Here is a 14,109-nt window from a genome sequence, read left to right as displayed (position 1 = left end):
GTAAAAGCAACCTATTGTAGAATGATGATGCTTCTTACCTTCAGCACATAATCTTTACGTTAGAGAGTCAGACAGAGAAAAATCCTGTTTTTCCTCCTCTGTGACCACCCATCTTAAACCTCTACATATCATTGTTCGTCTCACAAAATTTCGGTGCTCCAAAAACATTCAAATAATAATAATAATAATAATAATAATAATAATAATTCTGAATATGCCATCCTTACATAATGTAAGGATATCTTAGTTTCCTAGTTTAAATCTTAAATATCTTAGTTTAAAATGCTTTCTTTAGTACTTATTTGAGCAACCATGTAGGAGGGGGTACGACTTTTTATTTTGCCCCTCTCATTTCAGTACCCTTCCAACAGAAAGTAATTTTTGATAAGCAGGACAGACAAAATGAATAAGAAATATATTTACAGCATCCTCTCCCCTTTCATGATTGGAATATCACGTAATATTTTTTATTCTACGAAAGATGGCCCTGTGCGGTTAGGGGTAGGTAACTAAAAAAATACCTAATATATAGCGCCCCTTGATTGTAATATTACCGCTTCTTTATTTGTACGAGGGAGCCCCTACACAATCAAGGGTGACAAAAAGAATAGGAAGAGTGTCTATTGATTCCAGTGGTGGATCCAGCACGAACTCCTGGGGGAGGGGAGGGGAAGTGAAACATTCTTTTGATGATGTGAAGCTGTCACAAATTACCACTTAACTAAACTAAACAATAGTGGGGGGAACCGGAACCCAGTCAGTTTAAATTGATGTAAAAGTTTAATTTTTGGCTTCATATTAAAGTTTTTTTTTTCAAATGAGAATTTCAGTCCAAGTGGTCAATGATCAAATCTCGTGGGGCTCTTCAGTGTAGGCTAATACGGCCCCCTTATGAGAAAAGGCAAAATTATTAACATGTTTATAACTTTCGAATTTTTCGTCTATTTTAAAGAAATATTTTGCTTCGTATTAAAGTGTTGGTTCCAAATGACAAATTCAGTCCGAGTGGACAATGATCAAATCTCCGGGGGGGGGGGGGCTCTTCAGTATAGGGGGCTACGGCTCCCTTATGGGAAAAGGCAAAAATATGAAAATGCTTATAACTTCCGAATTTTCCGTCTATTTTAAAGAAATTATTGGCTTCATATTAAAGTCTTGGCTTCAAATGACAATTTCAGTCCGTGTGGACAATGATCAAATCTCGGAGGGCTCCTCGGTGTAGGGGTTTCGGCTTCTTTATGGGACAAGATTCACGTAGTTGATATTGCAAAATTGTTTTATATATATAAGTGGAAACTTGCACCATTTGGTTAATTTTACCTCTTATGTTTTGCAGATTCATATTCCAAGCAATAGTTACTCCGCAGAGCTAAAAGAAGGCACTTACTAGTTTCATTAAAATGAAATGTCTTTTATGGGAGGAGCAGACGAACGAACAGGCACCCAAACGTTGGTTGAGTCGTACGGTTGAAACTCGTTAAGCTCGCTTCAATTATTGTTATTATTATTATTATTATTATTATTATTATTATTATTATTATTATTATTATTAAAGCTTTTTGCTCCTAATTTAGTTATTTTACTTTATTATTTAACGAATATATTGAAAATTGTCAGAGACACGTATGCAGTAATTTATTTCGGAAGGGGTCCGACTTCAATATTAGGATAAATTATAATAAAATTTTAAAAGATAATCCCCAAAATTAGGCTAAATTTACAGAAAAGTTGGGGTTTCAGAGGGGGTCCGGACCCCCTGGACCCACCCCTAAATGCGTCCTTGTTTGTCAGTAACATTTCCTCATTTTGAAACCCTCAAAAACTTCGGATAGACTATATAAAGGAAAACGAGTTATTTTCGATAAAATATCACTTCAAGGAGACGCGACAGTTTTATTGCACATGGTGGTATCCAACGTTCACAAGGGCAAGAATTCCTTCCCTTTTATTCTTTTGCTATTGTGCTGTATCGAAAGGTCAGGTTTGTAACATATTACTCCTACGAACAAGCATGACTGGCAGATAGGAATACTGAACACAACTCCAGAGAAATGCATGCTGAACTTACGTTTATAGCTACGCTTTGGTGATTTGCCCTCAAGGTCAATCGAGTGGTAATTCAGTTCCGTCTCTGTTCTTAAGCCATGTTCGTATTACTTCGAACAGTTTTGATAATGAAAAGCATGCCTCTTAATATAACAGACTTCTTTCGCGTAAGAAATCGAAACTCAGTTGGTCAGAGCAACTAGTCTGTAAGAATTAGGTTGTTAGTTAGTTAGGAGCCCAGTACGAGTAAGGGTTTTTATTACTATTGTTTTTATCTTTTTTATGCGAGGAAAAATCAAATTGTGACATCCCGATATCAAATGTATTTGATTAGGTAGCTTTGTCTTAGCTAAACTTTAAACATCAGTAACTGTCGAAATTATTTCACTAACCGATCACTTACTGAACATTTCAAACACGTCAAACCAGTGGCATAACATGAAGGTTAACCTCTCCTCCGCAGTCCTTAGTTATGCGTCCGTACTTTCAAGGGCCGGGCGACTGCCCGGGGCACCAGAGAAAGAGGGGCACCAAAACGAGCCTCAAAAAGTAAATTTTATAATGTGCTTTCTACTGACGTTTTTGGTTTATATTCTTGTAAAGTAGTGGCAATTATATGATCTTTTTCCATTTCACTATGGAAGAAGAGAGTTTCATAGTACTAAGGGGGCTGTATCGAAAAATTGAGAGATGGCATGTAGAATAAAGAGTGCCGGGAATTAAGTATTGTTTGTTTGTTTGCTTGAGTTTAGCGTTCCACGGTTATGCCTTAATGGGCAAGGGAGATGTGGATACTAATTATAGTGAAATCCGAACCACTTTTATCGTTCAACAGTAATCCACCGGGAATTGGACCCGGTACCACAGAAGGCAGGCGTGCTAGCCACTAGACCAGGGGGGGTGGAGTTGGTATTGTTTATAGCGGGCCATATTCTTTGTGAAGTTTTCCTAGGTAAGGATTTCTTTTTGAAAATGGGTTTAAAACAGGGGCGTCATTTAGGGAGGACAGGGAGGGGCATTGCCCCCCCTGAGTTTGAGATGTATATAGATTTTATCATAAGAATAGTAGTAAATCAGTGAAAAACGCGAAATTTTACTTATATCAAGAGGTCTTGCCCCCCCCCCCCCAAAGCAAAATCTGAAATGACGCTCCTGGTTTAAACTATTAAAAACACTATGATAAAATGTAAAATATAGGCTACTACTAGGGGAAGGGCGCCAAAAAGTCACTTTGCCCGTGTGAAAATTTGGCCTGCTCCGCCCCTGCGTACTTTCTGTATACTTTTTGGCCTTGCAGCTTGTGCGGTCGACACGCCACATTGTTGCGGGGGCGCTATTTACGCCTACCCTTCGAACGTAATTCAATAACGGTTTAAGAAATTCTACCATCAGCGTGGAAACGGGAATATATTTTTCTAATAGTCCCATAGAACTTTCACTCAGAACGCCAGATGCAATTTTTCAGAGTGGGCTCTGGCTAAGTAGAATTAAGATCTGTTTCCTAAGTAAGTTCCTTTCAGAAAGTTTGCTATTTCTTTAACAGTGATGTAAATAAACATACTCATCGTTATTAGCTGGACAAATCCCTCTAGAACAATGATCGGCAAAAGTTATTCTGCCTAATTTTATAAGCGACTCAAGGGTGAAACACTTGTTAACGAAAGCAATGTTGTGTATATACTGCCTTGTTTCTGACAAAATATAAAGTCTTTTGTAATCTTTAAACACTTTTCCTATTCTTTTTGTCACCCTTGGTTGTGTAGGGAAGCCTCGAACAAATAAAGAAGAGGTAATATTACAGTTAAGGGGCGCTATAAATATATTAGGTATTTCTTTTGTTACCTAACCATAACGGCCTGGGGTCGTCTTCAGTAGAATAAAAAATGCTACGTGATATTACATTCACGAAGGAGGAAAGGATGCTCTAAATATATTTCTTATTCATTTTGTCTGCCCTGCTTCTCAGAAATTATATACCTTGTGTTGGAGGGTGCTAAAAACAGAGGAGGGGGAAATAAAACGTCGTTGTAGATTAATTTGAAGCCCCCTCATACATTTTAAATTTTGTGACGTGGTTGCTCAAATTATTACTAAAGAAAGCACTTTAAACTAAGATGTCTGAAGTTACAACATTATGTAATGGTGGCATATTCAGGAATAATAATAATAATAATAATAATAATAATAATAATAATAATAATAATAATAATAATAATAATAATAATAATAATAATAATAATAATAAATATGAATGTCTTTGGAGAGCAGAAATTATGTGACACGAATCATTATAGGTAGAGCTTTAAGATGAGTGGTCATAGGGGAGGAAAAACAGGATTTTTCTCTCTCTGACTCTCTAACGTTAAGATTATGTGCTGAAGGTAAGAAGCATCATCATTCTACAATAGGTTGCTTTTACGTAGAATATCTATTACTTGAGCTCTCCTCCTTCGGGCAACTTTGCTTATGTAGTAAATTCAAAACAATTTCAATTTAAGACAAATATTTATAGAGAAAATTAAACATTTAATAGGGAAATATGTTATCAAAATATCCAAACACGTAGATAGAAGACTATCTAGTGAGAAATTGTGAAACTATAAAATTCTCCAAATTAGAATTAACATTTACTGGAAAACATTCGTTATGCATCAGTGAGCACAGGGGAAATAATTACGAATCTGTTTGCAAACAAAAATTAGAGACACTAATGCAAATGCGACGATATTTTCTCTCTCTTTTTTTTGGTATCGTCATGAGTTTTACACATATGTTACAATTTGATTCTTTCCCACATAAAAAATAAATAAAATAACCTTAGTGATAAAAATGACAAAAGTCCTTCACAGGATTCGAACCGTCTACCTTCGGTATACAAACTCGTTGCTTTATCTAACTGAGCTATTTGCTTTCTTTCGTAAGCTGAACCTGTTCTACAGTAAAGACGATTTTTCATTACGATTGGGCTAACAATTCGTCTTTTTCCATAGGTAATTTCCACTATTTGCTCTATCTATACGTTAATACTTAGTATAGATTCATATATTTGGAGTTCGCTGATAATGCATATAATAAGACATACTAGAAATATTTCGTTAAAATTTTCGTTTGTAGATCTAATCCACGCTTCTCTCACTGACATAGATGTCGCTGCTTCGTGTTGAACTGCAGAATTCCCTCGCGTTCTTGAAAATTTCCCACTTTAGCAGAGTTGGTAATTCTCGAGATTTCTGTCGATTTAATGTTTTTTGCTTCTAATTTCTTTATTTTAAGCTAATATCTAACACAAATATTAAAAACGGGTTTGTTATTAACCTGTCCTGCTGGGGAAACCTTCCGAGATTTCGAACATATAAAGAAAACGGAGATATTTTCAAAAAACTTCAAAATAAAGAGACGCGTCATTTATTTTGCTCATGGTAGTACGTCAGACATTCGATAGAACATGGTAAATTAACGGAAAATAAACTGTTTATCAAATTGAAGAACTGCAGTGAATCCCCCAGATAGCACCATGAATGGACTAATGGGCATTCAAAACCGCTATTAAAAGATGGAAAGACCATTAACGAACAAAAGGAAAATCGGAGAAGATGGAAGCTGCATAGCGTAGCCAAAAATTCATGAAGGGGAAGCTCACATATACGCACATGTATATACACAGTGGTCGAAGTGAGACGGTATGCGGTGGTATACCATACCGCCTCTGGTTCTTCAGTGATGAAGGCATACCGTCTCTGGTTTTTCAATGATTAAAACTTACCGTCACTGGAAAGTAGATGTTAAATACCTTTAATAAATCCATTTTTATACATAGTAATTGGCGAATAGCTTTGCACGTAAAAATTTCATTTCTTATGTAGAAATAATTTTTAAGCTGACAACACCAACATCTTTTTCGTATCTTTTGTTTTTAAAATGAAGTGTCTTCAAAGTGAAAGTCAATATAATACTTAAATAAGGAATTCTTAATCACACTAATAGAGACAAAAAATAAACTAAACATGAGCTGACTAAACAACAGGGACAATAGTTAAATATAATATTTGGGTTGCATCCAAAAGGTGTTCATCTTGTTTATATTTTGATGTGCCATATTGAATTGTTTCTTTCGTATGTATGTGAGTGTCTTCTTGTCTTAATTCATATAAATGTCGTGTTTTGAGCATGAGCGGATTTAGGGGTTGTTTGCTATGGGATCGGAGCTTCCGGGGGTTTGGAATATCCCTCAGTCAAGTGAGGGTCCGGGAGTTTTCCCGCAAGAAATTGTTAAGACAAAATCTCGGTTTTTGAGCATTTTTGTGTACAATTCTCTATATTACAACATAAGAGAATATCCTTTTTATTTTCTCACAAAATTGTTGGCTGGAGATCAAAGTCTCTCCATGTCCCCTCCCCCTCTCCCCGTAACTACAGAGAAGCACACCAATGGTTTCAGTCATTATGTAAATAGAAATGCAATCTTTTAGGCAACATACCCTCATTGCATTTCAACATTTAGATAGCCGGTATGTCGAGTCAAAATCGCAATCAAACATACCGCCTCTGCTTTTTTTTCACTTCGAACACTGTATATACATATATGGTACGAAATTTTGGTCATCATTGGCTACCGAACATTTTGGTTTGGCGACAGAATTTGCATAAATTAGATCTGAACAAGAAAAAATGAAGAGCTTGAAATCTCAGGTCATATCTCCATTATATATCTATATCAACCTATCTCTCTCTCTCTCTCCCTCTCTCTCTCTCTCTCTCTCTCTCTCTCTCTCTATATATATATATATATATATATATATATATATATATATATATATATATATATATATATATATATATATATATATATATAACGGAGCAGCTGAAATGCGTGGGACTAGCTAAGCCACTATAGCCCATCCCCTAAGAATAAAGATAGCTATATTTGGTGGCCGAACTCGGTCAGAGACAGACTCGGCTCGCCTTGTATATAGTTCTTTATTTCTCGTTAACTTCGGCTAGATCTGAACGAAAGTCGTAGGTAATTTATTTCTTGTTAACTACTGGCCGGATTTGAAGGAAGTTTGGTGGACAAGTAGCCCATCGTCTAGGGAATAAAGATCGTTATATTTGATGGCCATGCTTGAATCGTTCAAGAAACATTACAGTTTTCTAGACTTATACTGGCAACACTGGTTTTTCAATAGAAATGGAGAAGCCTTTAATAATATCCAAGTGCAGACTCGCCAAAGCTACCAAGCTGAGTTACGACTCACTTCACTCCGTTACCGTTACAGCCCGTTCTGAGCTTCCCACTTCTCAGCTCCGCGCAACATCTAAAATGAATCGTTTATCGTATGCATGAAAAAGTCAAGTAGTCATTTCAACTCAAACAATGAAAGAAGTAGTAATGCCAGTAGTTTATATTTTAACATCGGTATGGTTGATTTTGTGTAATGAGTGTTTGGTGGCAAAAAAAAAGAAATCTAAGTTTTACGTCCCACAGTTATGCCGGTTAGGCTAAAGGAGACGGTGATAATGAGAAATGAGTGAAATGGTGGAATGAAGAAAGTGGGAGGAAACGGGAGAACCCCGAGAAAACCCACGAGCACAGTGTTTGGTGGCAAAAGAATGACTGAAAATCAACATGAAAAATAGAACAGATTTTGAAATCCAAAACGTTTCACAATATAAAAACCATATGTAAGAAACATAAATAAAAGCAAAGGTATGAATGGTAAATGAAGTCTGTAGCAAATATAAAAGATTATTTTATTGGTCGCTGAATATATATGTATTTAGAAAAAGACTCGCCAAATGTTTCTTGTGGAGTATTACACCGTACAAAGCAGGAAGCGATGTAGATATGGAGAAGAATCGAGTTAGTAAGTGAGAGGAGTGATAAATCAATGAGGAATTGTTACAACTAATAGGAAAAAAAAATAATATTATCGGGGACAATTAGAAAGAGAAATATTAAAAGTAGAAGAGGAAGACAACGACTAATAGTTTGTATTAATTCGAATTCTTTGTACGAAGGTCAAGACAATGAAGTTAGCTGAGGATCATAGTCCATGGAAGCTTTCGAATTTTCTTTAAGTGACGTGTCAATATGGCAGAATACTTAACTTCTACCAACACACGTGGTAAGTTAATGGTCAGCATAGTAATTATGAGAAATTGATAATTACAAAAATAAAGTTGGAAATGGCCAACCGTGCTTTAGCCAACAGTTTGACCCTGCATACCCAATCGCAATTTTACATATTTCGTACAGATATCGTTTGCAATTAAGTTGTGAGGCAAATGCTCTGTAAAGTGTGCGTCCATTTCCAACGTAGGGCCAACGTGTGCAGTTGACTAATCTAGCGTTTCCCACTGTTGGGCCTACTTGTTTGCGCTACTACAGTGATAATGACTTCCTTGCTAGACGTAGAAACCAGTATCTCTTTATTAAGTCCTCATTGCCACTACTTAAGCAAATTCAATTAGGATTACAGGTTTTTATGCTCTGTTGTCTTACCCGCTTTTCCCCATATTCAAAAACCAGAGAGGTAGCGATGGCTCAGTGGTAGAGCGTTCTACCTCTGGTGCATGAGGTCTCTGGTTCGATCCCAGCTCGCGCCAAGTGAACTTATGGTAGATACACACCGTGCGTGTGGGTTTTCTCGAGGTTCTCACGTTTCCTCCCACTTTATTCATTCCAAAATTTCATTCATTTTTCATCATCGTCTCCTTTAGCCTACCTGGCATAATAGTGGAATAAAGCTCAAAGACGTCATTTCATTTAAACCCGTCAACGCCCAGCGTCCCCTGCAGATTACACTACTTTAAAAGAGTCTTCTTGTTCACCAATCGTCTACCAATGGGTCCTAGTGAACCACAGTAGCTCCAGCTACTTACCTATGTATGTTGCATCACCACATAAAAAATGTTTCGAAGTCCACGTATTGTACAAGGAAGAAGACGCCTTTAAATTAGTGTAACCTGTAGGTGACATTGGGCGTTGACGGGTTAACTTTTAAACCAGAGACATCCATCAAACTAATTCTATACTTGGCCACACTTTCAACATTTAGTATCAAAATATTCCATCTAAAAATATTTTTGTTAGCATTTTACCTTTGATTGGCTGTAGTTAGGATCGCTGACACACGGTTCATGTGGATGACTAACGATCCCAAATTGCGTGACACTAACTTTAACCTTCAAAGACTCTCCCAGGGCTAACGAGATCTTCTCTTGGCGACTTGATGATTGAAGAGGGTTCTCTGTAAAATAATAAATGTATGATATACACTCTTTACCGAATATAGTCCAAACAAGTAAATTGAGATCTCTAAGATGGGGTGGGGCGTGACGTTTACATATAAGTACCAGAGTTGGTTGGAATATTTCTTCTTTAAAGAAAATGAATGGATGAACCAGGAAGAAGAGAGAAGTGTCATAAGTATAAAGCTACGAACTGTAAACTATGTATAAATAATACTGCTGATTCGATTAAATTGGTACAGGACAAGATTCACTGTTGTTTCGGCGGCAATAATCTTTCTAGCTGCTTAATGTGAAAACATAGTGCAAGCTATTCATCTTGCAGTTCACTTTTCAACTCACTTGCATAATTGCTCTATGATTCCAGCACTTATAAGCGTTGGCGCCGATTTCTGCAAAACTTCTGGAGGACCCATTCAGGTTTATCAGATATCTAACAAGACATCAATGAGGATTTTAATACAAATGCGTAAACCCAAGGAAAATGAGTGGGGATATGATCTTATCGGCCCCCAGGATCGGTGCCAATGCTTAAGTGTGTCGTGTAACACAAGCGTTCACATTATATGACGTTTTGCTTCAACGCAACGTAAAATATGCGATATTCGGAATAGCTGTTGCATTTTTTGCATAATGACTTTTTGCATTTTTTGCGTTGCATTGCTGTACGTAGAATTTTGGGAAGACTGATACAGAATGACCCCTATAGTCATTAGCTTGCTAGGATCCACGTATATTTACTAGATTCAAACACGTTTGATTTTTCACCAGTAACCTCGCCACTGCAAAAGTCTGGTTGGTTCGTACAGTATCTTCTGCTATTCCTTTGCTATAACAATTTGAAAAACGAGTTTCATTCCACTACTGAGTTGTCACCATTATCACCTATTTCATCATTATTGTCTCCCTTAGTCTTGGTATATAATAATGGGATCATTTTTTTTTAATGGATAAACATTGCTAATAAGCATAGTCCTTAATAAACCTCCACTCTGTGGCATGAGACACAACACATATACCAACAACTGAATATAAATGCTAGGAAAAAGTAGCAGTAGAATGGAAAATTTCTTTATCTGATGTAGTATTTAAATCATACCCAAGTTTTTAAAAAGTAGTCTTCTCTTAAAATTTATAAATAAATTATGTATACCGATTCTATTTAAAATAGTTAAACACACATTTTCTTCAGACATAAATAAATAAATACAGATTACAGAAATACATAATTTGTTCACAAAGCGGGATGAAAAATATTAACATTGTGTTTATGTTGTTTTTTACTTGTTCCTCTTTCAACTCACGATTTTGTCTCTGAAAACGTGAAATGATACAAGTGCAGGATCCACAGTGTCCAAAATTTAGGAAATGTCTTTTGGTCTACTTCTGTACATGACATCTTTGAAATTAAACGTTATAAAATTGGTGAGTATTTGGTTTTTTAATACTACGTAATGTGGCGGCGATGACTGTGCTATCGAACACCTCGATTGACCAAAACAGTTTCAGATTCCTCCCTGTGCTCCAAGGTGGTTACAGAGCCGGTGTATAATGCATCGACGTAATCCACAAAACGATGTGGAGCGCCAATGCAGGAGATAGCAGCAAGTGATATGCTTTCACACGGAGTCAAAAGTCTTGGAGATATCTTCTGTGACAAGACGACACTGCCTTAAACACTGGTTCCCAGAGATCACTGCTTCCAGGATCGAAACGTTCTCTTAAGATGCAATCAACAGACAAAAATGCCAGCTTCTGACTTACGATTACTGGGGCCTTCACTAGCAGTGCAGCTATCATTTTAAATACAGCTGCCTGGTATTACAGAACCGATAGAGTCAAAGGTCGCTCTGCCTTTGGGATGAAGACGGTCCGCATTTTGTGTGTGTGTGTGTGTGTGTTTAACAAAGGTAGTGTTATATTTTTTGCACTTGTCTATACAGTTGTACAATGTAAAGAAGCCGTACGGGTCGATGGTTATCATCCAATGATTAAACTGGGATGGGTGGTAGATAGAAGTGAGGGCTCCCTTATCCCACCCCTACACATTGAATCGAATGTCTTGCGGGGGTTGTCAGAGTCGGCCGCTGTTAGCGTGACTACAGCTCCCCCTGCTTCGGCACTGCATGAAGTTTTGGAACATTGTTGTACCCTGCAGGGATGCACAACAGTCTTCTCCACGCAAGTTATCCTTGGTGTGCACGTGAAAGTGCGCACCCGGAAGAGGCTAACTGGAGAATTGAAACCTAATGTGTTAAAGCTAGACGAACAGTTGAGGAAGAGCGGCTGATGGCTCGTGAGAATGTTCACCTAATCTGGCCTGAGTGCTGATTTCTTAATCAGGGCTTGCGGAAATCATCCCAGGACGTACGTTTGGTTCCATCAGTAGCCATCTCAAGTCTCTGGTCTATCAATGGCTCGTTCGGAAATGCTCGAAACGTCCCCTGTAGAAGCCCTCCTCAGATAAACGATGAGCGCTCTCTAGATTTCCTGATTATTCGGAACCACTTGCAATTCCGGAGGAGTCTATCGAGGGTTCTCAGCTGGACCCTGATACTGCAGCTAAGCCCTCTCCAGTCTCCGACGAGGCTGACATGGTAAGTGGCGATGACTGTGTTTACATCCGATTCTCCTGTTCCTGTTCCTCTTCATCTTCCCCTTCGGCATCTCTCATCCGTTCGTCGGGAACTTCTTCGTTGGAGAGAGGTGCTTATGGAGAGGTTGAGAGGGCTGCCTTGTAACCTTCCCCTCCTTGCCCCTCTCTGTTCCCTTGTTAGCCCTCAGTAGATTTCCCGATGAAAACCACTGGAGGCAAACTTCATCCGAAGATTTTTTTTTTACCGTGTTACTTGCTCGCACAAAGAAACTAATTGGGGCAAAGAGAGAGAGGTAAAGTTTGGGAGAAAAGACGTAGAAGGCGAGTGTAATACTGATAATTAGTTCTTTAGTCACTCAACCTTAAATTATATATGTACGTATATATCTGGAACACAATACTTGCGATATCTCTAACATTTACGCACCTACGTCTCTCAGAATATAACTGACGATTAGTCACTAAAGAGTAATATATAAGTATTATTAATTTTCTAAAAGAATACGAAAGCTAATATTATTAATGAAGTTACTATTTACATTTACGTAAGATAACAAAAAAAAACTAACGAATAGAATGAAATAAAGAAATAGCACAAACTTACCATATATATATATATATATAGATAGATATATTTCAATAAAATGAATATTCTGCAACGTTTACAAATGCGGCAGATGTCTGCACATAGAAACATTAAATACTTCTCAAATTTTATGTACTGTCTCAGGTTATTTAGTTAAAAAAAAGTTTTCTATTTTTTTTACGAAGATCCGTGGGAACGATGACTTTAGCACAATGGATTTTTTTTACACTAATCGCTTTTAGAATGTCTCACTCGTTTTGATGATGCACTGTTTATAAATGTAGTCATATCATCACACAAATGGTGGACACATCTGATAAGTTTTGAAAAATATGCAGTTACACATTCCGGTATTTCACACTATTTATAACGTCTGTAGTTTACTTTTAGAAAATACTCAATTTCGTACAAGTTACAACGTGCTATTCACTTAATTACTGTGTATGTATCACACGTAGTTTCATATTAAACCTGACATTCAACTTCACAGTAATACAACAAAATACTAAGAATAACTGTAAAGGATAATATCTAATAAAAGAGCTACTCAACTCCATTGCAATATGATATAACGAATTTACGATGGATTCCAAAGAAAATCTTTTAGCTAGGAAATAATTCAGCTACTGAGAATAACATATAATTAATACTAATTGAAACTGTTAACAACTTAATTCGCACTATAACTGTGGAAGGAATATCATACGGTTATCAAAATTGTTATCAAGGATAATTATCCGGTCAGACCTTTAAACTTCTTAATACTTCCTAATCTGTGTGTCTGTACTAGCGTCTGCCGTCTTCGGAACCATACTCAACACCATCCTACATGTCAATAATTTCATGAACATATCACCGCTTCAAGCCGCTACTTGAATCTGATTGATTTTTTTCAAGTTGGAAATAACTCACTAATGTTTTTTTATTTAATTTGATTTTTTTGTACTGTTACCAACGATAATAGTCATAAATTTTCCACTTCCAATATCAGTAGTATGCAATATGTAGCATTTCACCGGTCGTTCAGATCTCCTACGTAATACTAAGCGCAATTATTGTATTACTTTGTACTCCTTTTTTTCTCTTCGCTCAAACAATACAGACTACAGAAGAAAAATGCAATATAGAAATTCTTTGAACTAAGCATGACGAAAATATTACTTCAACACTAGCAGCAAATTAAACAGAATATATATATATATATGCAAATCATTATCGTTATTATTTGTTTTAAGCACTATATCATGATAAGGTCGGAGCTTTAGGAACCCCTCAGATTAAATATTCTATAACGTATATGACTTCAAATAGAACAAAACAAATAAACACATTGAAATTTATTTTGTGTCACAAGAAGTAATGGCATTTTTGAGAGCATCAGTAGCATGAGATTGTCGGACAGACGAGAGAGCAGAGCATATACAACGAGAGCTACATTAGGTGGACGAATTTAGTTGGATCTAAGCAAAATACGGTTTGCCCAGTTAACGGGGTAAGCTTAGGTAGTTTTGCATTACATGGTTAGTGGCTTGGCTTTAAAGCTTACTCAGAATTCATTGTTACGGATCTATTACGTAAAACAAAAGGATCTACATTAGCCATCTTTATAACGGAATAAACACACAATAAC

The 14,109-nt window shown here is 36.8% G+C and overlaps 1 protein-coding gene across 1 annotated transcript in view; it reads right to left on the bottom strand.

Annotated features, from left to right (window-relative positions):
* LOC145680428 (degenerin-like protein unc-105) overlaps positions 1-14,109 on the bottom strand; it is a 553,540-nt gene that overhangs the window by 6,497 nt on the left and 532,934 nt on the right. The window contains exon 6 of the mRNA XM_081750948.1: positions 9,148-9,296. Coding sequence (XP_081607074.1) covers positions 9,148-9,296 — 149 coding nt within the window. The remainder of the gene's footprint in view (positions 1-9,147; positions 9,297-14,109) is intronic.

The sequence above is a fragment of the Thermobia domestica genome, chromosome 3, assembly GCF_964235325.1.
Source record: "Thermobia domestica chromosome 3, izTheDome1.hap1.1, whole genome shotgun sequence".
NCBI classification, from domain to species: Eukaryota; Metazoa; Arthropoda; class Insecta; order Zygentoma; family Lepismatidae; genus Thermobia; species Thermobia domestica.
This window is presented reverse-complemented; position numbering and strand designations above follow the sequence as displayed.